At 44.9% G+C, this 25,187-nt stretch overlaps 1 protein-coding gene across 3 annotated transcripts in view; it reads right to left on the bottom strand.

Moving 5' to 3' along the window:
* Positions 1 to 4,172: 4,172 nt before the first annotated feature.
* Positions 4,173 to 25,187, bottom strand: part of FAM20A (FAM20A golgi associated secretory pathway pseudokinase) — a 64,105-nt gene continuing 43,090 nt past the window's right edge. Inside the window, exons 2-11 of one of the 3 annotated variants that reach the window (XM_003931790.4) lie at positions 22,784 to 22,968; positions 21,992 to 22,042; positions 19,742 to 19,820; positions 11,567 to 11,659; positions 10,416 to 10,531; positions 9,732 to 9,912; positions 8,577 to 8,686; positions 7,610 to 7,691; positions 7,059 to 7,118; positions 4,173 to 4,803 (exon numbers count right to left, since the gene is read on the bottom strand). In XM_003931790.4, the coding sequence (XP_003931839.1) occupies positions 4,539 to 4,803; positions 7,059 to 7,118; positions 7,610 to 7,691; positions 8,577 to 8,686; positions 9,732 to 9,912; positions 10,416 to 10,531; positions 11,567 to 11,659; positions 19,742 to 19,820; positions 21,992 to 22,042; positions 22,784 to 22,968 (1,222 nt within the window). In that variant the 3' untranslated portion in view covers positions 4,173 to 4,538. Of the gene's footprint in view, positions 4,804 to 7,057; positions 7,119 to 7,609; positions 7,692 to 8,576; positions 8,712 to 9,731; positions 9,913 to 10,415; positions 10,532 to 11,566; positions 11,660 to 19,741; positions 19,821 to 21,991; positions 22,043 to 22,783; positions 22,969 to 25,187 lie in introns of those variants that run through there. The other 2 variants (XR_745366.3, XM_074388887.1) reach the window with 2 other exon arrangements.

Below are 25,187 nucleotides of genomic sequence, written 5' to 3' on the forward strand. Positions count from 1 at the left end.
GTGCTGCTTTGAACATGTGTACCTTTTCTAGATTGAGTAATCCCTTCCCCCAATCTTCTGGATTTTGAAACCTTTAAGTCACAATAGAATATAACTAAAGAAAATTGTTCTGGATTGATAGTCCTGGTTATTGTTGAATTCTCTCTCTAAACAGTGGCCTATGTAGTCTTTTTTAAAATTTTTTTTTATTTTTTAATGATCAAATACTGACATTTAAAAATTGAAGTAGCATGTCAGTTTTTTAAATACTACTTTATCCCCAACCACAAGTAATAGCTGACCGTTTTTACTTATGTTAGGCCCTGGCAGTGTATATTTAGTTGGGCTAAGACAACATCAAGGAGCAATGACTAGGTAACCATTTAATTTGTCCCCAAAGGCACTTTTTAATTAATTTTTGGAGACAGTCTCACTCTGTCTCCCAGGCTGGAGTGAAGTGGCATGATCTCAGCTCACGGTGGCCTCTGTGCCTCCCAGGTTCAAGTGATTCTCGTCCCTCAGCCTCTGGGGTACTGGGACTGCAGGTGTGCAGCATCACACGCAACTAATTTTCTGAATTTTTAGTAGAGGTGTGGTTTTGCCCTGTTGCCCAGGCTAGTCTTGAACTCCTAAGCTCAGTCTGCTGACCTCGGCCTCCCAAAGTGCTGGGATTACAGGCGTGAGCCACCGTGCCCGTCCCCTAAAGGTATTTATTATAATAGCCATCAGTAAAGGCTATAGCTGTGTGAATTTCTTAAATCTCTTCCTTCATATGCTTTGGGACTTTTACATAGAAAGCAGTGTTGTTATATACTTGTACCGCTAAAACTTGTTTCTTGACATAAATTCAGAGCTGTGACTTCATCCTGACTGCACCTAAAACCAAAACCACTGAGGAAGATTTTTTTTAATTTTGTGAAAGTTCTGCCAATTTTGCTTAAATAGCTGTGTGATTTTAAAGGTTGCCACTAGATGGAGAGCTTTTTTTAAAAAATCTTTGTTAATCTCAAATGAGTTAACTGTTGATCCTCATCATTCATGGGTTCTGTATTTGTAATCTGCCTGCTTACTAAACTTTATTTGTAACCCTCAAAATCAGTAGTCACAGGGCTTTTGCAGACATGAGCAGAGCAGTGAAAAGTTTGAGCTTCCTAACACGCATGTTCCCCACTGAGGTGGAACCAAGGGATGCTCAGCCTTGTTTCATCTCTCATACTGTGAATAAGTATCCTTCTCTTGGTCTTTTTAGTGCCTTTTTTTTTTTTCATTATCATATTTTTTTTGTTGTTGGCAATTTTGCTATTTAAAATGCCCCCAAGTGTAGTGGTGAAGTGCTGACTAGTGTTCCTAAGTGCAAGAAGGCTGTGATGTACTGTATGTAGTAGAAAATATGTATATTTGATGTTTCTTTTAGGTCTGGGTTACAGTGCTGTTAGCCATGAGTGCATGTTAATGAATCAGTATATATTAAAGTGTCTTTAACATGCCTTAACGTAAAGCGCACACACAACAAGATTATGTATTGATGGGTTGATGAAAATGTAACCAGAGACTCCCAGCAACCTAGCCCTGTATTTCCCCTAGGGGCATTATTCAATATTTGCCAATGCAGTCTTTGTGGTGACTTTATAGAACATAAACTAACTCGTAAGGTAATTGACTATTTTTTTTTTTTTGTAATTTTCCAACTAAGATTGTTTTTCTGACTTGAGAAGGCTAAAACGAATTCTTCCAAGTGCCTCTTTCTGTCAATTTATGTAATATACAGTTCCCTTTCATTTTTTAGTTTGCTGTCAGTAGTAACTTGAAAAGTTCTCACATATAGTCAAGAGAATTATTATTTCATGGGATATTAACAGTTCAAAATGAACATATTGGAAGAACATGATTAAGAATGAAATGTTTGGTTTTCTGGTATTTTTGAGAAATGAGCGAGTGTTAATTTTGTTAGTCAAAAAGCAACATAAGGTGAAAGATAAGTGAATAATAAGGTAGGTATACAGGTATACCACATACGGTGAAGATAGTGAATAATACAGTAGGTATACAGGTGTACCACACATGGTGTAGATAAGTAAATAATAAGGTAGGTATACAGGTGTACCACATATGGTGAAGATAAGTGAATAATAAGGTATGTATACAGGTATACCACATATCGTGAAATTCACTGCAGCAAAATTTGTATATAGGCCATTGGAAAAACCAGTCCGTTGTAGGTGGTGAAGGGGTTTGAGTTGGAGCCTGCTTTCCTGGGAGTCTGTTATTTGGAAGTCCCAAACCGTTTTATACTGTTCTTTGAACGTTTTTACCCAGATATTTTCCCATTCCTGTGTGTAATCTCCTGGTTCTTCATCCAAAGGGAAGAAACAACTCGAAGCAGGAGAGACAGTGGGTGAGGTGGGAAGCCCTGTCCTGCAGTAGGGTTACAACAGCTAAGGAAATCTTGGGATTAAGGTTTCTCTGTTAAAGAGTTGATTAAAAAAATTTTTTTATTATTTTTATTTTTTGTAGAGACAGGGTTTCCCCATGTTCCCCAGGCTAGTGTTCGTAAGTGCAAGAAGTGCCTTGGCCCAAAGTGCAGAGATTACCATGCCCAGCTGAGTTTTTTTTTAAAGCAAACAAATACAACCTCATAAATTGGGTGGGATACTGTTGGGTTTTGTGTTACAGTGAAAAGAACACTTTGGGATAGGTCTAAACCACTGTGTGATTTTGCTTACTCCCTCCGAGCCTTAAAGTTCTTCCATGTGCAGTGGAGGGTAGGGGGTTTTATCTGTATGTGAGAGGATTGGACACCTGTGTGTTGCTTCTGTAACGTAGGTGAAGTGCCTCACGTGGTCAGATCTCAGTGAATGGTAGTGACGCTATGGAGACACAAAGTTCAGGGGCAGCATACCAATAATGTGGGGGTACCAAGGGGTTACTTGTCCTGTCGAAGCTGTCTTTGCTCACACTGTAGTCTTGGAGACATTTCTGGTTCTTGATCTTGTACTCTCTTTAGCAACAACTCCTTTCTACTCCTGTATGCTTATAGTATTTGAACATCCGGCCTTTGTCAGAAAAGTTGATGTGAAATAAGGCCTTTTTACTTGTTGATTGACTAGTCACTCCATGGAATGAAGACCTTCCTGTCCTCTGTTTTTGGTCATTAATTATGGAATGAGAAACAGCCTTCTATTAAAAGGAGTTTCAGATGTCAACAAGTCAGTAGGGAGAAGACAGAGGAGACAAAAAAATCCCTACTACACTTACTTTTTGTTTATTTTTTTGAGATAGAGTCTCACTCTGTTGCCCAGGCTGGAGTGCAGTGGCATGATCTCAGCTTACTGCACCTTCTGACTCCCAGGTTCAAGTAATTCTCCTGACCTCAGCCTCCTGATTAGCTGGGATTACAGCCGCATACCACCACACCGGGCTAATTTGTGTATTTTTAATAGAGATGGGGTTTCATCATGTTGGTCAGACTGGCCTCGAACTCCTGACCTCATGATCCACCCACCTTGGCCTACCAAAGTGCTGGGATTACAGGCATAAGCCATCGTGCCTGGCTACACTTACTTTTAAGGGGGGCTTCAATAAAAAACCTGACTTTTAGTCTTTTGAGCCAGCTGCCACAGGGAGGGGAGTCTACAGGGCCTCCCCTTTCCACATAACTCCTTTGTCCTTTTGGGGATGGGCTGGGGACAATCCTGGGGTCTTACAGAAGTAGACTGTGGTTGGTGGGCTGTGATCAGCCATGGCCCTTTCCTGTCTTACTCCAGGCTTGTGTCCCTGCTAGGCCTCTTCCCATGCCATCTTGACCTTAGAAGACTTTCCTTTTTTTTTTCCTTCATCATAATTCCTTATTTTGTTACTGACTGCTAAGTTTGACATATTTGATGTTACTTCAATTGTCATTTAATACCCTTCAGATGGGAACACTGCTTTTCTGATACTCTGAGCAAATCCCGATTTTATTTTTGCCACTTGTAATAATATAAAGAAGTTACTCTTGAACCGGGCAGCATGGGTTACTGATTCTGATTGGGCCAGTGACTAGAATATGAGTAGGAAAGGTGAGGTCTAATTTGAACCTGTTTGAGAGTTACTATTTGCAGATTTTAGTCAGCCTGTGATAGGCCAGGTATTTTGTCTGGACCTGGAGTTATCTTTGACTCGTAGACAATAAGGATCTGGAGAACAGTCAGGTATCCACTTGGTGTCCTTTTATTTGACTTGTTACAGTTAGTTAGTAGTCTCCTGGGATCCAGGCTGCCAAACCTGCCAAGTCTGACCCATATCCAGATGACCCAGTGCACTCAGGAGGTCATCTGTGGCCTTGAAGCCAGTAGTTTTTGGGAAAAATGTCTCAAGGCAATGCACTGCAGAAGCAGTGCACCCAGGAGTTAAGATCGAGTTCTGTGGACCCCACTTGCTGTTTCAGAAAATGCCCTGCTTCCTTCTTAGCTGACTTGACCTCCAGCATTAACAGGTGGAGGTGAGGAAGCAGGGTCTGCACTCTTGAGTCAGCTGCTCTGGCTCCAGGCATATTTTCTGAAACTGGACTCTTCTAGCCCTTAGCTTGTCAAGTTAACCTGGCCAGAGTCTGGAGCCAGTTGTTCCACTGGGCCATTGGCTATGACACTCTGCTCTCCATGTGCCGCTATGCACCCCTCTACTGTCCTTAGGATGGTTTGGAGCCTTCGATCCAGGGCAAGGAGGTGGGGTTCAGTGAGTACAGGGCTGAGCGGGTCTTCTAGCAGTGACTCGCGCATCACATCACTGAGTCTGTAGTCGGCTTGGGCCAGCAGCTGCAGGTGCAAAAGTGTTTTCTTTTTTATCCTGAAAAGACAAAGTCATAGGAACCAAATAAGTAAATGTAAAGAAAATAACTTGCCTGAACTTGCTGCTTTCTCCACAAACAGCTGTTGTAGCTGATAGTCTTGGCCCTTCTCCCCCAGAGTCTTCTCAAGCACATTTAAATGAAAAACAGGTAAAAAGGGAATAAATGAAGCAAAGGCAAAATCCAGTATCTTGCAGTCCTTTGCCCAATTGCCATTTGATCAAGAAGCCTGCATAGCCATTTGTACTCTAATAACAGTGATGCGGGCCATATGCATTTTCTCTGATAAGGCTAAGGGAATCAAAACCGAAATGACACTTAGAATTTTTCAAGGAGTTTTTTTGTTTTTGTTTTTGTTTTTTTGTTTTTGTTTTTGTTTTGAGACAGAGTCTCGCTGTGTCGCCAGGCTGGAGTGCAGTGTGGTGGCTCACTGCAACCTCTGCCTCCCAGATTCAAGCAATTCTGCCTCAGTCTCCCGAGTAGCTGGGACTACAGGCAGCCACCATTGCACCCAGCTAATTTTTGTATTTTTAGGAGAGACAAGGTTTCACTACGTTGGCCAGGCAGGTCTCGATTTCTTGACCTCGTGATCCGCTGGCCTTGGACTCCTAAAAGTGCTGGGATTAACAGGAATGAGCCACCATGCCCAGCCTTCAAGGAGAGTTAAAGTAGGTGAAACGAGGCCGGGTGTGGTGGCTCAAGCCTGTAATCCCAGCTCTTTGGTAGGCCAAGGTGGGCAGATCATGAGGTCAAGAAATCGAGATCATCCTGGCCAACGTGGTGAAACCCTGTCTCTACTAAAAATACAGAAATTAGCCGGTGTGGTGGTGTGTACCTGTGGTCCCAGCGACTCAGGAGGCTGAGGCAGGAGAACTGCTTGAACCCAGGAGGTGGAGGTTGCGGTGAGCCAAGATTGTGCCACTGTACTCCAGCCTGGCGCCTGGCAACAGAGTAAGACTGTCTCAAAAAAAAAAAAAAAAAAAAAAAAAAGCAGGTGAAATGGGAGAAGTTTCTAGTAGGTGAAATGAGCCATTTGCCATCTCAAAAGCCCTCAGTACTGCCAGCCTTTCTTTCTTGCTAACTTTATTTCTGTGTGTCAGATTTTAAAATCACAGATGAAAATGTGGTGGGACCCATCTTTAGGATTTCAGTTTCTTTTTATGTGGGAACCTGGCTTGAACTCTGACGCGTAAGCAGCTTAATTGACTTTTGTCATAAGCAGGTACTGCTCACCCAGTCCTGCTCAGGAGGCAGTGAAAGGAGGCCACAGAGAAGCTTGTTTAAATTAGCCTAAGACATAGATGAAGAGTACTCATGCTTTGCTCTGAGTTTTCTAGCTGGAAACGAGACGTTTTTGCTAGGTGTGACTATCGTATTGATAATTAGCTGTGGATACTGCCCTGAGCAGGTGGTCAATTTTACAAGCCTGGCTGAAACACCAGAGAAGTATGGAAGTAGGTTAGCTATTCTCTAGAGAAATAGTGGCCAAGCAAGGGCCTTTGTGCTGCCTTCTAGTCGGCACAGGTTTACAGGACTTTAAGCAGGATTTTGCTTAGATGGTGATCAAATCGTAGTATTTATGAGCTGATATGAGTGCTGGGCAAAGCGGAGGTCTGGTTAGTAGTATCAAAATCCAGCAGACAGCAAAAATAGGTGATTATCTAACTAGGTCAACGATTAAAGTTGGCAACTGAAAGGTTTGAAGGATTAAATCCTAATTCATCCTATGTGGAAGGATGAAAAGATATGTTGTGGGGAAAATTGTGGTAGTTGTAGTACAGTCACGAATTGCTTACTGATGGGGATATGGTCTGAGAAATGTATCCTTAGGTAGTTTTGTCACGGTGCGAACATCAGAGTACTTACACAAACCTAGATGGTGTAGCCTGCACGTTTAGGCTATATGCTGCTTGTTGGCTACAAACCTTTACAACACAGTGGTGAGCATCTGTGTATATGAAAATATCTAAACATAGAAAATACAGTAAAAAATACTGTAAAATGCAGTAAAAATACCATATTGTTAACGTAGTCTTATGGGACCAGCATCATATATGCAGTCTGTCAGTGGCTGAAATGTCATTATGCAGTGCATGAATGTTTAAGAAATGAGGGGTAATCCATGACATTCTACCCACCTATGCCTAGACTAGTGAAAACTGATGAAGCCCTTCAGACCCTGGCTGCAAGCAGCATGAAGGGTCACAACTGTTACTTGTTACTTGCCCTTGTGATCTGCTGCAGGAAAACTTACATGCAGCACTGAGAGAGAGGCGAGAGGATGGAGATTTCATCATGGGAGTGTCGTCCGAACCTAGGAGGAGAAACAGGCTTTTATGGGTGGCTGGTAGCATCCTTCTCATTCCCTTGAGGTTTCTTCTCTCCTCTCAGCATTTTGTGAATCACAGATTGCGGTAAAATGCCAGGGACCATGGCAGCTGCCTCTCCAGCCCCTCATCCCAGTCAGACCACAATAACCTCTGTGCAAAGATGTTAAAGCTCAGCAATCCTGTTTTCATTCATTCACTAGCTGCAGAGGGCCAGCCACTGAGGGTGCACCTTGCTCTCGAAAACCTCACCCTGTTTCACTAGAGGGCACATGAGTGCCCTCAGGCTGGAGGAGGGTCAAGTGGTACATACAAAGGTAAAGAGAAGGAAATGGAAGAAGCAGGGCTAGAAGGAGACAGGGCACATGATGGTAGAGCCTGTTTGCAGGGCATCAGTGTCTGTTTTCCCTGAGCAGCGGGCTGCACAGAGCAGCACATCTGGGAGAGGGGAGCGTTGGACCCGTGTAGGGACACTCACCCTCTGGCATTGTCAAGGTGAATAAGGAACCCATCGTCCCCGAACTTGGTGAACATCTCGTAGTGGTGCCGGTCCATATTTCCTGTGAAGGAGGGGAGAACTCAGAGCTGGGACCAGCAGGCCGGGGGGACAGGTGCTCCTGACCTGAGTTCTCTCCAGGGAATGGAAGCCTGTCATCACTTCAGAGGCAGGGGCCTGAATGAAGCTGGGCCTCACAATGTCATCTCTCCAGGGCATCAGTGAAGAACCCGCTGGAGGGAGAAGGAAGCAGGAAGCGAAACAAGCAAACCATAAATGAACTTGTTTCAAGTCTAAGGCTTCCACCTCTGCCCCTGTGCCAGCTGTTGGCTAGGGATTTGAATGTGCAGAAAGTTACCTTTGCACCTCGTGTACATGTTGACGCTGGCTTTCCTCAGCCCCAAGATCCTCAGCTGAGCCTGGTTGTAGTAAACAGACACAGCTAAACTTCCTGAAAGGCGTGATGAGCCGGTGTCTGACCTGCTTCGGACCTAAGCTCCTGTGTGACGGCCACCTTCCTAAGTGTCTCCTTTTCTCCCTGGAAGTCCCTGAGGGCCTGGAAGGTGGAATTGCTATCTTAGGTGTCAGTGGCCTTGCCTGAGGCCGTCCCTGCTGCGTATTTTTTGTGTACTTTTCTTTCCTTCCTGCCTTGTTTCCTCTCACTTGGTGATGTGAACAGACAACCTCCAATCTGATGCCCACTCAGGCCTGTGGCAGGGTGGGATGCTGCCTTATGAGTGATGATGACCCCTTCAACTTCCAGCTCTTTGAAGACAGGGAAGCCCGTTACCTTCTGTCCTCTGGGACCTCTGCCACTTCTGGGGCTGTGGGAGGTGCAGAGTTACTCAGTCCTCATGAGCCAGTTTGTAATTCTGTGCTCAAGGTCTCAGGGAACCCTCGCCACATAGCAGAGCCCACTTCTGCCGGGGGCCTGGGTGTGGAGACTTACCTATCAAGAAATCGAAGATGGCCATGTCTATGACGTTGAGGAGCCGCTGGCTGTTGTTGTACGGGTAGATCTGTTTCACTGTGTCGCAGTAAAGGGGATTGACCTCCCACCTGAGGGGGAGAAGAAGTCCTGGGGCTGGAAAAGCCAAGATGGCAGGCTGTTGGGGGCTCACCCCACACCTCTCCCCCACCCCCAATCCCTGCCTCCCTGATCCTGCCCTGGGCTGGTGGCAGCTTCTCACATTCAGAAAGACCCTGGGCAAGAACACGTAAGGCTGCATATTCCATGTGGTGAGAAGGTTCTGGGTCCTTTCACTCTGGTGGACACTAAACCCATGGCTGGGATACTGCATGCCAGAGAGGAGATGTCGGGGCAGGCAGGAAAGGAGGGGCAGTGACCCTCACCTGCTACTTCATCCCTTCCTCCACGTTCCCTCTCACCAAGCCTCTGGGCCCCTGGCCCTCCAGGGCCCCTGCACCACTCATAGACCTTCCACGGGCTGTTCCTGCCCTTTCTCTCTCACACGTGGTTTTCTGCCTACAATGCTCCAATGCCCATTTTCACCTGAAGGCTCTTCTCAGCCTTCATAGAGTCCCTTGGGATCTTCCATGTCCTCCAGACATTCTGCCTGGTTACTTCTCTTCCCACTATGATTGCAATGGCTTGACTGACGGATCGATTCAGTCAGCTAGTGCTGAGTACCCGCTACATGCCAGGGAGGGTGCTATGTCCTAGGGATACAGCAGTGAGGTCCTTGGCCTCCCAGATCTTGCTCAGGGGAACCCGGTGTCCCTCCCATGGGGTCTTGTATGCTTTCTCATTATTTATAGAAAGTGCTGTGGTGTATTTTCATGATCTGGCTACATGTCTGTCCTCCCCACTAGACCAAGGAGCTTCTCAAAGGGAGAGTCAGAGTCTTCCATTTCTGTATACTGTAGCACTTAGTGTTGGATACACGGAAGGCTCTTTATAACTGAATAAATGTAAAGGGAGAAAACAGACCCAGGTCTGCTGATCTCAGGATCAATATGAAATGGGGTAAAGGTGTATTGAGGCAGCTTTTCAGATTCAAAAACCAAGCTAACTACAAGTGCCTGGTACAGGGTCTGTGGTTACTGTCAAGGACTAGACTGTGTGGCCTGGGGACCAACTCACTCCTCTTTTCCTGCCAGTGAGTAGGAGCGGATCCAGGGGTTGGGCACAGACAGCCTGGGGGCCAGGTTGAGGGATGGCAGGAAGGCGGAGAGGGAGCCTTCCAGCAGGTGTGGGTTGCCACAGACAGCATACTCCGTCTTGCACATGTATGGACACTTGGCGAAGAAGCACACGTTGCTGGCTGGAGGATGGGGAGGAGAGAGGAGAAGGAGTAAGAGGAGGGCTCTGGAGGCATGCCATCTTCCTGCCCTAGGAAGTCCACTGGGAGGGAAGGGAACAAGAAGAAGGAAACATTGACTTTTCCAGAAGTGAGGGTGTGAATGCTACTAAGCTGAACCTCCTGGGTACCTGCTTTCAAATGTCCCAGTCTCACACCATTCTATCCTTATGAATAGAACACTCTTTCTTACTCTGGGTGGATGACGTGGTGCGGGGGAGGCCAGCATCGTAGGGTCAATGCCCACACGAACGAGGTAGCATCTCACACACAACATTCTCCCATCCACAGTTCTTCACGTGTTACGGTCAAGCAGACCACGGTGGGAGTGTCTTACAACCTCATACGCCCCTCCCAGGAATGGATAGCGCTAGCAGCAGGGTCTCAGGCCCCTGCTGAATGCAGGGATGGGCACTCTGGCTTACTATGTACTTAGACCCGGAATATCACTGGAGCCTGTACTTTACCTGGAGAGACAAAGAAAACACTCTGCAGGATTTCATTCTTCGTGACCTCTAGGATGTCCTTGGTGACATTCACTAGCCTCCCCACTGTTGGCGGCACCCGTCGGAAGTCCAGGATCCTGCAAGAGAGGAAGCTCTGTTCCATCTGAGCAATGATCAGGGAGTGGGGAGGAGGGGTCTTATCCCCCGGCCAGTGCATATTAGGAATTGGCTGGTGTGCCCAGGAGGGTGGCCGGTGAGGCGGGTCTCCGCTGTGTCAACACTGGGCCTTTAAACCTAGGTCTAAAGGAGTGGAGATGGCATAGAAAATAATCCTTATTCTGTCAAGCCTCCTGGGCAAACCTTCCCACCATCCCAACTTCGTTCTTGCTCGGTGCTTCTCATATTTTAATGTCCCTGTGAGTCATCTGGCAATCTAATTCAAATACAGGCTCTGATTCAGTGGTTCTAGGGTGGGGCTGAGATTCCTTAGATCTCGGCTCACCGCAACCTCCGCCTCCTGGGTTCAGGCAATTCTCCTGCCTCAGCCTCCCGAGTAGCTGGGATTACAGGCACGCGGCACCATGCCCAGCTAATTTTTTTTTTTTTTGTATTTTTAGTAGAGGCGGGGTTTCACTATGTTGACCGGGATGGTCTCGATCTCTCGACCTCGTGATCCACCCGCCTCGGCCTCCCAAAGTGCTGGGATTACAGGCTTGAGCCACCGCGCCCGACCGAGATTCCTTAGTTCTAACAAGCTTCTTGGAAGTGCCGATGATGCTACAGACTGCACTTTGGGTAACAATGATGGATAAAATAGAGGAATGTGCTTTCACCTAATATCATAACAGTGAGACTCCTTGGACAGATAGGAGTGGGTGCATTCTCCTCATTTCAGATCAGGAAACTGGAGCAGCTGCCCCAGGCAGCATGGCACGGAGCATGTTCTTTGTACGTTGTTCTTTTCATTACATACATTAAAAGGCCTTGTGTTTTTTCATCTGTGGGGTTGCATGGGACATTTTGGGTTCAAAGATACCGCAGTGAGGCATGAAGAAGATAAAAAGGCAGAATGAAGAAATGCCAGGGAGTTCCTACCTGAGGGTCTGTCCAGCCACTCCTCCCAGAGGGTTGCAACTTACAGGCAGTGTCACCTCCATGGGGCCAGACCCTACCTGTCCAGATGGAAAGCTGCAATCTCAGCATTGTGTCTCTGAAAGTCAATGAAGTAGAAGAAGTCCACGGGCGTCTCTTCATCTCGCTGCTGTCTGGAAGAAAGCAAGGAATCACGCCCTGGACTCAGACTTCAGCTGGGAGCCTGAGAAGAGAGCTGAGCATGACCAGCGAGAAAGGAAAACAGGCTTTTATGCCTTTCATGTACACACAGGTGACGGCATGGCAAGTCAGGAATGGCCTGTGGCTCCCTTGGCCGGGAGAAGACATGCGAAGTGGGAGGAGGCAGGCTTCTTGCCAGACATGGTACTGCAGGTGCCACCAATACCAAGTTTCCCACTTAAGAAGCTTTGGTGACAGTGACTGATTATTTTCAAAACCCAGCAGTTGAGAGGGAAGAAATAGACATTCTTCTGAGGATATAAGCAGAAGAGACAGGAATGGTTAGCAGAACCAGAGGTAGAGTACAGACCCAGACACCCAAGGATGAAGAAAGGTTGGGTATGAGCCAGGAATTGGTAATGGAAAACTGGCCCAGAAATGCAATTTAGTATGCTGGGGTTGAAGAACAAAAAAGTTCTGGGCCTTAGGGGGATGTGGGGGAGATATGTGGACCATCATCCCCTCAGAGAAACATAGCTGGATCAGGAGGGCTGAGGGTGGTTCATGCAGAGGACACTGATTTATACACATTAAAAATAATCTCTAATGGATTTCTGAAAAGCACCAGGCTACCTGAGTGTGGTGGGGCCTGCTGGGTGTGTACATTCGGGAAAGTGCTAATCATGAAGCGTATCGTGGTGTCAGTTCTGGCCTTTAGGCTGACTTTGCCTCGATGCTAATAAACATGGAAGAATGATGATCTTCGAATAATTTTATCATCCACTGTGTGGGACTGTTAAAATGACTGCAAAGTAATTTTAAGTGTAAATAAACGTCAGGTTGCAGAAAGCTATAAGTAAGAAGCACCGGCAATTCAAACCGTGATGCACATTTTGCCAAAAACCACAAGTGAGTCCTGGAAACCACAGTGAGGTGCTGTTAAAAGTGGAGATTCTGTTATAAAAGGTGCAGCCATATGTACAGCACAGCCCTCCGTGCTCAGGCCTGACCAGCTTCTCATCATCGATGATGGGTATCTAGGCTAGAAAGGACAGTCCCCCTTGCCAGTCTCGTTTTAATTTCTGGATCACATCTATAGGAATACAGCATCTCTCAGACACCCTTTAGGATCCTCTAAAACATTTTCTCATTTTTGTATGACATAAGATAGAAGTGATTTTAAATTCAAAGGTTGTTTTTACTTTCTATCAATGCTTCTCATACTTTGAGAAGCACAGATGCATGTCTCATTATACCTTATATTGTATATATTACATTTTAAGAATATAATCTTTATGTTCCTAATGTATATTTTCCAAAGATAAATTTCTATGTTCTTTCTTTCATCAGGAAAACAATGGTGTTTGCCTGAAATTACTTACAGAAAAAAATGTAGTTTTTCAAGAAGTATATTTTAAAATACTATTTTAGATTTTGGACTACATTTTATAAAAATGTAGATTACACTGTGTTGTGGTATAAAAATAGGTAAAACTGGCCCTATCACTGAATGTTGGAGGCTTTTGCATTATAGTTGGGAAAAAGCTGGTGAATTTGAACAATTTTTGTACAGGCGTCCCTTGGAGATATGGCAGGTTTGGTTCCAGACCACTCAATGAAGCAAATAGCAATAAAGCCATTCATGCCAATGTTTTGGTTTCCCACCCAATCAATATAAAAGTTATGTTTTTATTACGCTGGAGTCTATTAAATGTGCAATGCATTATGTTTAAAAATTGTAAGCCGGGCACGGTGGCTCAAGCCTGTAATCCCAGCACTTGGGGAGGCCCAGGGCGGGTGGATCACAAGGTCAAGAGATCGAGACCATCCTGGTCAACATGGTGAAACCCCGTCTCTACTAAAAATACAAAACATTAGCTGGGCATGGTGGCGCGTGCCTGTAATCCCAGCTACTCAGGAGGTTGAGGCAGGAGAATTGCCTGAACCCAGGAGGCAAAGGTTGTGGTGAGCCGAGATTGCGCCATTGCACTCCAGCCTGGGTAACAAGAGTAAAACTCCGTCTCAAAATATATATATATATATACATTTTAATGGAAAAACACTTTATTGCTAAAAAATGCTAACACTCATCTGAGCCTTCAGCAAGTCATAATCTTTTTGCTGACTGACTGGGGTAGTGGTTGCTGAAAGTTTGTGTGGCTGTGGCAACCTTTAAAAATAATGCAAAACCTGTAATCCCAGCACTTTGAGAGGCTGAGGTGGGCAGATCATGAGGTCAGGAGATCGAGACCATTCTGGTTAGCATGGTGAAACCCCATCCCTACTGAAAATACAAAAATTAGCTGGGCGTGGTGGTGCACACCTGTAATCCCAGCTACTCGAGAGGCTGAGGCAGGAGAATCCCTTGAACCCAGGAGGCGGAGGTTGCAGTGAGCCAAGATCATGCCTATGCACTTCAACCTGGCGACAGAGTGAGATTCCATCTCAAAAAAAAAAAAAAAAAAGTTTGCTGCATCGATTCACAAAAGATTTATCTGTAGTATGTAATGCTGTTTAAGAGCATTTTATGCACAGTAGAACTTCTGTCAAAACTGAAGTCAATCCTCTCAAACCCTGCTGCTGCTTTATCAACTAAGTTTGCATAATATTCTAAATCCTTTGTGGCCATTTCAACAATGTTCACAGCATCTTCCCCAGGAGTAGATTCTATCTAAATAAACCACGTTCTTTGCTTATCCATAAGAAGCAACTCCCTGTCTCTTCAAGCTTGATCATGCAATTGCAACAATTCAGTCACATTTTCAGGTTCCACTTCTCACTCTAGTTCTCTTGTGATTTCTACGTCTGCAGTTACCTTCGCCACTGAAGTCTTGAACCCTTCAAAGTCATTTATGAGGATCGAAATCAATCTTCTTTTAAACTCCTGTTAATGTTGACATTTCTAACCTCCTTCCATGAATCATGCATTTTCTTAATGGCATCTAGAAGGGTGAATCCTTTCCAGAAGGTTTTCAAATAACCTTGTCCAGGTTGATCAGAGGAATCACTAACTGGCAGCTATAGCCTTACAAAATGTTTTTCTTAAATTGTAAGACTTGAACGAATGACTCGTTGGTCCATGGGTTGCAGAATGGATGTTGTGTTAGCAGGCATGAAAACAATATTCATCTCCTAGGACATCTCCAATAGAGCTCTTGAGTGACTAGGTGCATCGCCAATTAGTGGTAATATTTTGAAAGGAATCTTTTTTTTTTTTTTTTTTTTTTTGCTGAGCAGTAAGGTCTCAACAGTAGACTTAAAATATTCAGTAAACCATGCTGTTAACAGACGTGTGGTCACCCAGACTTTGTTGCTCCATTTATGGAGCATAGGCAGAGTAAATTTAGCATCATTCTTGAGGGCCTGAGGATTTTTGAATGGCAATTGAGCACTGGCTTCAACTTAAGCTATCAGCAACATTATCACCTAATGAGAGTCAGCCTGTCCTTTGAATCTTTGAAACCCGACATTGACTTTTTTCTGTAGCTATGAGGAAAGTCCTAGATGGTATCTTCTTCCCATAGAAGGCTGTTTCATCTACACTAAAAATCTATTGTTAGTGTAGCTACGTTCATCAATGATCTTAGTGAGATCTTCTGGATAACTTGCTGCAGCTTCTCTATCAGCATTTGCTGCTTCACCTTGCATTTTTATGTTATGGAGATGGCTTCTTTCCTTAAACCTCACGAACCGACCTCTGCTGTCTTCCAAATGTTCTTCTGCAGCTTTCTCACCTGTCTCAGCTTTCACTGAGGAGCATCAGAACCCTGCTATGGATTAAGCTTTGGCCTAAAGAAATGCTGTGGCTGGTTTAATCTTCTATCCAGATAACTTAAACTTGCTCCATATCAGCAATGAGGCTGTTTTGCTTTCTTATCATTCATGTGTTCACAGGAGCAGCGCTTTCAGTTTCCTTCAAGAACTTTTCGTTTGCATTCACAACTTGGCTAACTGGCACAAAAAGCTTAGCTTTCTGCTTGTTGGCTTTCAACATGCCTCCTTACTAGCCTCACGAATCATTTCCAGCTTTCCATTTAACATGAGAGATGTGACACTCTTCCTTTCATGTGAACACTTAGAGGCCCTTGTGTTACTAACTGGCCTGATTTCAATATTATTGTGTCTCAGGGAATAGGAAGGCTTGAGGAGAGGGAGAGAGACTGGGGGAACAGCCAGTTGTTGGAGCAGTCACAACACACATTTAGGCCAGGCACAGTGGTTCATGCCTGTAATCCTAGCACTTTGGGAGACCAAGGTGGGTGATCACTTGAGGGCAGGAGTTCAAGACCAGCCTGGCCAACACAATGAAACCCCTTCTTTACGAAAAATAGAAAAAATTAGCTGGGCATGGTGGTGGGCACCTGTAATCCCAGCTACTTGGGAGGCTGAGGCATGAGAATTGCCTGAACCCAGGAGGTGGAGGTTGCAGTGAGCTGAGATCATGCCACTGCACTTCAGCCTGGGCAACAGACTAAGACTCTGTCTTGAAAAAAAAAATTATGTTTATTAAGTTCACTGTCTTATATGGGCACGATTTGTGGTGTCGCAAAACAATTTCAACATTAACATCAAAGATCACAGATCACAGACTGCCATAACACATGTAATAATAAAAGAGTTTGAACGCCAAGAGCAGTGGCTGATGCCTATAATACCAGCACTTTGGGAATTGAGGTGGGCAGATTACCTGAGGTCAGGAGTTCGAGACCACCCTGGCCAACATGGTGAAAACCTGTTTCTACTAAAAATGCAAAAATTAGCCAGGTGTGGTGGCTGGCACTTGTAGTCTCAGCTACTCGAAAACCTGAGGCGATAGAATCACTTGAACCCAGGAGGCAGAGATCGCACCATTGGACTCCAGCCTGGGTGACAGAGTGAGACTCTGTCTCAAAAAAAAAAAAAAAAAAAGTTTGAAATATTATGAGAATTGCCAAATGTGACCCAGAGACATGAAGTGAGCACATGCTGTTGGAAAAATGGCACGATAGATTTCCTTGTTACAGAGTTGCACAAGCCTTCAATTTGTAAAAAACATAATATCTGCAAAGTGCAATAAAGTAAAATGCAGATACAGCGAAATTTGTTTTAACTGACCAGGGAGAGAAGAAGTTTTAGGCTGTGAGTTATGTTACTTTATTTTCCTGCAAAGGAAACACTACAGGTTCTAGTCGTTTTTCTTCCCTGATACAGAAGAACTGAGGGTGGAGCTCATCCATTGCATATTAGCTTCCAGTTTAAACAAATTAGAGATATCTGGCTGGGTGCGGTGGCTCACGCCTATAATCCCAGCACTTTGAGAGGCCAAGGCAGGGGAATCACCTGAGGTCAGGAGTTCAAGACCAGCCTGGCCAACATGGTGAAACCTTGTCTCTACTAAAAATACAAAAATTAGCTGGGTAGGGTGGAATGCACCTGTAATCCCAGATGCTCAGGAGGCTGAGGCAGGAGAATTGCTTGAACCTGGGATACCGAGGTTGCAGTGAGCTGAGATGGCGACACTGTATTCCAGCCTGAGCCACAAGAGCAAAACTCCATCTCAAGGAAAAAAAATTAGAGACATCCTATTGTGCCACATACAAATTTTGCTCAGAGAACAGACTCTATGGTCCTGGTGATTTGTAGTGCATTCGCAGATTCATCATTACTTTTATACTTCTTGCTAATGTCTCATGTTTCTCTATCAGTGTTCCTTATGTTGCCTCTCTCTAACTGGTGCTCTCTGTTGAATATATATTATGCATGCTTGACTAACTGTAACAATAATTAAAACTCTGTAACAACCAGAAGGTCACTGGTGGCTCTTGTGTTCAGCTGAGTGTTGTGCCAAAGAGTCACATGTCTACTTGTGGAACCTCTGCTAATTGCCCTGGGTATTGGCTGTTCAGCATTTCAAAGGAACACAATGTATTTATTTATGTATTTTATTTATTTATGTACTCTTTATGCCAGAATATAAGATAAGGTCTCTCCTGAAATTGCCCCTTGGAGAGGAGTCTCTGTATTCAAGCCTTGACATACTCAATCACTTTATTTTGTTTGGGACAGATACATTAACCTGGAATGACTTGACTTTGTGGTGGTTTTACTGCCTAGTGTAACTGGTCACATCAGGTTATTGGTGGTGATGGGGGAGGGGAGTGGGGAAATAATTTAATATTGATTTAACGTTCACCCCCAACTTGACTCTGATGATGACAACCAATGCCCCAATATCAAAAAAAGCAATATTTCTAAATCAATATACTGTTTTTTATGATGGGATTTAAAAATCAATATAAATATAAGCATAGATTCCATTGTTTCATGTACATTTCCGGAGAGTTTTAAGTTGATCTAACAACTAGGATTTTGAATCTTTCACGTAGGAAAAATGAGAAACTTTTTTTTTTTTTTTTTTTTTTTTTTAGATAGAGACTCCCTCTGTTGCCCAGGCTGGAGTCAGTGGTGCTATCTTAGCTCACCACAGCCTCCTCCTCCTGGGTTTAAGCAATTCTTCTGCCTCAGTCTCCCATTCAGCTGGGACTACAGGTGTGCACCACCACACCCGGCTAATTTTTGTATTTTTTTGTAGAGATAGGATTTCACCACATTGGCCAGGCTGGTCTCGAACTCCTGACCTCAGATGATCCACCCACCTTGGCCTCCCAAAGTGCTGGGATTACAGGTGTGAGCCACAGTGCCTGGCAGAGGAACTCTTTACACAGCAGTGGTTCTCAAGGTTGCCTGGGCCTTGGGATCACAGGGAGAGCCCACAGAGCAAGCCCACTGGACTCCCTGAGGGTAGGACTCAGGCATAAGGATTTGTAGTAAAGGCTTCTCAAGTGAATGTAACATGCAACCGAGCCACTCCAACCCCTCCTTTAAGGAGGTGCTTTTGCCAAAGCGATTTGGACTAAAACTCTTTATTCAATGCTTATTCAAGTAGGCCCTGCCAATAAGAACCATCTGCTGGGCCAATCAATAGGCCTCCGAGCTTTGACTGGCGGAAGGTTTGGAATCTCCCAGTCTAATTGCATTCCACTAGAAGAAGTACATTCTGGAGGAAAGCATGACTTGGGTGATGGGGCTCCTCTTGGGGTGATTTTCTTTTCTGCAGGTCATCTTATCATCTCAAGGAGGAACATTCCCTTGGGCTAAGGCACTGGGGCCTTACTCCAGTACTTTTTACTCTAGGGGACCCCAACCTGTGGGCTGCAGATCCTTTGGGGGCCAGAAAACCAAACTCACACCAAGCTCTGTCTAAGGACTAAATACATCTTATTTCACCCATCTGTATGTTTTACAATAGTTTCAAGGCATGTAGTTGCTGTTGTTTTGAATAAAATATACATTAATGTAAACATGTAATTGACTTCCTAGTAGCCTTTCTTGATTGTCTAGTTTTTTCGGTTGAAACAAGTATTGCTGTATATAAGCCTGTAAACTTTTTGATGTCAAAAAGAGACTGCTATCCCTGGAAAAAAAGTGGGGATCCATTAAAGTGGTGGAATGTGATCTTAGCAATCCAGCCGCCTAGGTTTGAATCTGGATCCGCTGTTTGCAGCTGGATGATTGGGATGAGATGGTCTCTTTCAGTGTCAGTATCTTTATCCATAATCAGGTGTCCCCAGACTTTTTACACAGGGGGCCAGTTCACTGTCCCTCAGACCGTTGGAGGGCCGCCACATACTGTGCTCCTCTCACTGACCACCAATGAAAGAGGTGCCCCTTCCTGAAGTGCGGTGGGGGGCCGGATAAATGGCCTCAGGGGGCCGCATGCGGCCCGCGGGCCATAGTTTGGAGATGCCTGCATAAGGTGGACATTATAAGAGTACCTGACTCACAATCTTACCCACGATCCAAGGACACAATTTAGGCTGTTATGTGGCATAGATGCTAGTAGGGTCCTGATAATGACAAGCTCTTGGTATTTTCAATTATTATTATTATCACCCAAAACAGTTCTACGCTTGGACAGATTAGAGAATCTCTGAATAACTGGCAGAAAGATTTTGGGTCACTTTTATGAGTTTTTGGTCCAAATTTTCCCAGAGCCGCCCCAACAAGGTGTGGAAAGGAGGAAGGCAGTCACTTACCTCATGGGTTTGAACATGGCCTTCCCAAAATCTGAGAACCTCAGCACCAGCTTGAGGTGGACCCCACTGGGTTTCACAACTGTGAAAGGCAGAAGGGTGGGTTAAGCCCAGGCATGTGACTGTTCCTTCAATAAGCCCATCCAACTTCTCTTTTCTCTTATGTAATGAGACCCTGAAGACTAGGATATGGTCATCATAGCCTGCAGGGTAAATGCCATGGTGTCAGACCATAGTGACTGTGTCCAGGGGTTCAAGACAGTACTTTTTACTTTTGGAGGTGAAGGCTGGAGGATCGCCTGAACCCAGGAGTTTGAGACCTGTCTGGGCAATACAGTGAGGACCCCGTCTTGAAAAACAAAAAAAGGACATTTTCTGCTGGGATGGGGGGAAAACAGCAAAAAATACAATTAAGATATTTAGTGAAAACCCTAAAGAATGTTTTCCTAAGAAGAACGAACGCTTTCCTCTTTGTGTTTCAACTACATCTTTGTAGATTCTATTTATGCCATCTGTTGTATGAGACTAGTTTGTTCATCTATGCCTCTTTCTATTTAAGACTGTACACCTGGGCTGGGACCAAGGCTTGGCAAATGAGTGCTCCTTGGGTGTAGGGAGTGCTACTTCCTTAAATTTTGCATCCTGGGCACCTCACTTGCCTTATCCTCTCCCTGGTCCTGGAGGGTCAGGACAATATCTCACTTACCTTGTGTTCTAGAAAGTGGTCAATGGCAGGTACTTAACTGGAGAAAAGGGAAGCCTGGGGTGGTGTAAACCTTTGTTTTTCAAACCTTAGTGATGTGGTTAGGCTTTGTGTCCCCACCCAAATCTCATCTCAAATTGTAATCCCCTTGTCTCAAATCTCATCTCAAATTGTTGAGGGAGGGATGCTGTAGGAGGTGATTGGATCCTCGGGGTGGTTTCCCCTATGCTGTTCTTGTCATAGTGAGGTCTCACGAGATCTCATGGTTTTATAAAGGGCTCTTTCCCCTTTACATCCTCTCTCTCCTGCTGCCATATGAGATGTGCCTTGCTTCCCCTTCACCTTCCACCATGATTGTAAGTTTCCTGAGACCTCCTAGCTATGCTTCCTGTGAAGCCTGCAGAACTATGAGTCAAATAAACCTCTTTCCTTTATAAATTACCCAGTCTCAGGCATGTCTTTACAGTAGTGTTAAAATGGACTAATACATTTTTACATGCCCCGTCAGATGTAGTCACATGTAGACATTTCTGATGTGTGTTCCACACACTGAAGTAAAGGGATTGGGTCACTCATGGCTGGTGATGACAGGCCTGACGGCTTTAGGGTCTAGACCCACCTACAACCAGGTCACAGCACTCGTGGAGGGGAGCTCCGCCACTCTCGGTCCTAGCTTTTTGATTCCATTAATCACTTATCCTAGTGAGTCTCAGCCCTGGCTACATTAGAATCACCTAGGCCTCACTGTCTGCACTTGAATCAAAATTCCTGGGGCTGGAGGCTGGGCAGGAACAGTTTTTAAAGCTCCCCCAGTGATTGATATATATATATATATATATATATATATATATGGAGAGAGACAGACAGACAGACAGAGACAGAAACAGACAGAGATACAAAGTCTCACTCTGTTACCTAGGCTGGAGTGCAGTGGCACGATCTTGGCTCACTGCAACCTCCGCCTCCCAGGTTCAAGTGATTCTCCTGCCTCAGCCTCCTGAGTAGCTGGAATTACTGGCACATGCCACCACACCCAGCTAACTTTTTATATTTTTGGTAGAGATGGGATTTTACTGTGTTGGCCAGGCTGGTCTTGAACTCCTGACCTCAAGTGATCCACCCAACTCAGACTCCCAATGTGCTGGGATTACAGGTGTGAGTCACTGCACCTGGCCAATTCTAATATTTTGTCAATAGTGGGAACCATTTGCTTCTTGAATTTGAAAGTGTGCTCCAATCTCTTGAGGATTTTGTTAAAATTCAGATTCTGATTCAGAAAGAGAGTGAGACTCTGCATTTTTGATGAGCTCCTCAGTGATGTTGATGATGCTTTTCCTGGGCCATGCATTGCCCAGTGGGGCCTACATAGCCTTCTTCTTAAGTGCCTTTTCTTGTTGTGGGTGGGTGGAGGGAAATGTTGAGTTCTCAGAGGTTAGGCAGAGAACCATGCTCCTTCCACTCTTGCCCAAAGTCCCCGCTGGAGTGGATTCTGGGGTTTGCACAGCTGTGAGGGTGAGGAGGCTGGGTGGGGGCGGGGCCAGATCACTTACTCTGGGTGCAGTCACACGCCCCAAGCAAGGCTTTCTCATCTTGACTGTAATCTGCAAAGGAGGAGAAGGGCCATGAAACTTCCAGTCTTGTTCCTGGGAGAGGCTACAACATGAGGATCCCTTGACTCTGGTACGGATCCCCAGAGGGGAGACTGTAATGTAGCCAGGGGCCCTTGACCATTTCATGTGAGAGCTCTTGAGCCCAGGAGACTGCAGCCTCCTTTTCTGCTCTGTCCCAGACCCCTGCTCTCTAGCCCTTGAGTTGGTACTCCAGCAATACCTGGCTGGGAGACTGAGTCTGGTTTTGTCTCTGCTAATAATTTGCTGTTTCATTTAGATTGTTTTAGTGCTTGACAGCACAGAGTTGGTATTAGCAGGCCTGTATTTGAATCCCAGCTCCACCCTTTAGGTCCTTGGCCAAGTTACTTAACCTTTCTGAGTCTCAGTTTCTCTGTCTGTAAAACGACAATGGTAATATCCATGCCATAAGGTCTTTGGATGAAAGAGAATGCATCATCTGCTTCAAACAAAGCACTCAATAAATGGTAGAGATCACTTTCCTTTAGGTGTAACAAACAAAAGAATACTTACGATGCCTCCCTTATGGGGTCAGGATGAGATTATTGCTATAGGATCTCTTTCAGAAGGAAAAAGATCAATGCCTATATTCATCTGTCTCTCAGGGGTCAGCATCAAGCCTTTAGTATTCCACTCTGGAGCCTGGCCTGGGATGCTTTACCCAGACTCTCTGGGAGAAAGTCAATCCCTCTTGCCTGATTCCATGAACCTTACCAGCACTGATGGTGGGAAAGTGCCTCATATCTTGCAGAAGTTTGCTGACAATAGGATTGGACCGGGAGTAGAGCCCATGGCGGTTAATGCCCAGGTGGAATTGGACCCAGCTGGCCTCGAGTCGGAGCTGCACTGGGGGGTCCAGGGAGGTGAGGTTCATCTGCTCTCTGTACATCTTGTGTCGCCTGAAAGAGCCAGATAGTTGTTCATTAGAGGAAGAAGAATGCAAAGAAGCACCAAGATACCTTGTCTGCACTTTTTATTCATCCTTTCATTTATTCCACAAGTGCATTAAGCATCTAATAAGGGGTAGGCTTTAAGCTGTGCTTAAGATATCATGGGGAGCAAAGCACCTGTGAGGTCCTTTCTTACCCTCAGAGAGCTTACACTCTAGTGAGTGAAACACACAAATAGTTATACAATATCATACGCAAATACTTAATTACAAACTATGACAAATCCTGGGAAGGAAAAAAGGCAGATTGCTAAGAGTAAAACTAGGGGCTTCAATAATCTGGGATTTCAGGGCAAGACTGTGGGCTTCTGTGCACTTTCCCATTAAAAGTCTCTATCTTACATCTCCTAGTATTTTATATTCCAAGGAATCAGAAGATAGAGGAGAGAAGGCAATTGGTAAGAATAAAAAGAAGAGAGGGTGCAGATCTTTAAGTGGGGCTGGAAGCTGAGTTAGATTAATCAATACATCATAAAAGAAAAGAAGAATTAACGAGCCATTTACTTTTTGTTCTGCATGGGCAGCCTTTTCTGCCAGGAAAAAAAAAAAAGAGAAAAATAAAAAACGATGGTGCTACCGTTTAGAGACGTAGAGTGTAATTTGGGAGACAAGTTGTATGTCTATGAAATAACCAGAGCAAAATACAAGGCTGTTATAAATCACCTGCTAAATACGTGGCTCAGACAGAAACACCTTAACATTTTGGAAAATGGAAAGATGAATCTAGGATGAAGTAGTCTGAGGACAAGCACAGTGAAGAAGGCAGACTTCAGCTGGATTCTGAAGAATGGGGGGTATTTGGCTTGAAGGGGACAGGGAGGGTACTTCCGCATTGGAGACCACATGAGCACTACGACAGGTAGGCAAGAAACTGGTGTAGCTGGGGATGAGAGAGGCAGGTTGAATAAATGGACTGTGGGATGAGAAGATGAAGGCCTCCAGACTGGAAGGGAAGGCAAATTCGTATGACATCATCTGGCTGGGAAATGTTGATTGTGAGAGATAGGTGGGATTATAGGGGCAGGGTTTTGCAGTTCCTATATATCCCTATTTCTCAAATGTGATAGTATACCTCCAGCGTCTGCGGCGGGGTGAAAACAAAACAAAACAAACATGGCAGATCTGGGAGTGTCAAATTTTCTCATCAGTCAAGAGTTTCAAAAATTACCACTTTGGGAGGCTGAAGCAGATCACCTGAGGTCAGGAGTTTGAGAGAGACCAGCCTGGAAAGCATGGCAAAGCCCTGTCTCTACTAAAAATACAAAAATAGCCTGGCATGGTGGCGCACTCCTGTAATCCCAGCGACTGGAGAGGCTGAGGCAGGAGACTCACTTGAACTTGGGAGGTGGAGGTGGCAGTGAGCTGACATTGCCCCTCTGCACTCCAGCCTGGGCGACAGAGTGAGACTCTGACTTAATAAAACAAAAATTACTTTCCATCAGAATAAAAATAGACATATTATGGGGAAGGAAACAAAACACACCACAGGGATTTGAAACCACTTGTGATCTTAGTGATTGCAGTGGAATGAATGTTTATGTTCCCTTCAAATTCATATGTTGAAATTTTAACCTCCAAGGTGATGGTATTAGAGGTGGGGCCCCTGGGGAGTGAATTAGGTTATGAGGGGGTAGCCCTCATGAACGGGATTAGTGCCCTCATAAAAGAGACCTCAGAGAAATCCCTCACCCCTTCTGCCATGTCAGATTATAGCAGGAAGATGGCATCTGTGAACTAGAAAGAGGGGCTTCAGTAGAAATGGAATCTGCCAGCACCCTGATATTAGACTCCTCAGCCTCCAGAACTGTGAGAAATACATTTCTGTTGTTTACAAGTCACCCAGTTTATAGCATTGATTATGGTACCCCAAACAGACTAAGGTGGTTTTGCTTCACCATTTCTCTCCCACTTTTTACACCCAGAATGAAGTGTACTATCCCAAGACATAATTGCCCAGTGCAGAGGAGAAGAGGGTAATCGCCACCCATCTTCATGGTGTTTCCTTGTAAGAATGTAATGCAATCATATTTTCTTAGAGACACGTGACATGATTTCCCAAGAAATCAAATCCCATTTCTTGGGAAATCATGTCACGTGTCTCTAAGAAAATACGATTTTATGGTAAGCGGGATTCTAAAATTGGCCTCTAAGATTCCATGCCCTCATTTC

The sequence above is a fragment of the Saimiri boliviensis genome, chromosome 17 (genome assembly GCF_048565385.1).
Source record: "Saimiri boliviensis isolate mSaiBol1 chromosome 17, mSaiBol1.pri, whole genome shotgun sequence".
NCBI lineage: Eukaryota > Metazoa > Chordata > Mammalia > Primates > Cebidae > Saimiri > Saimiri boliviensis.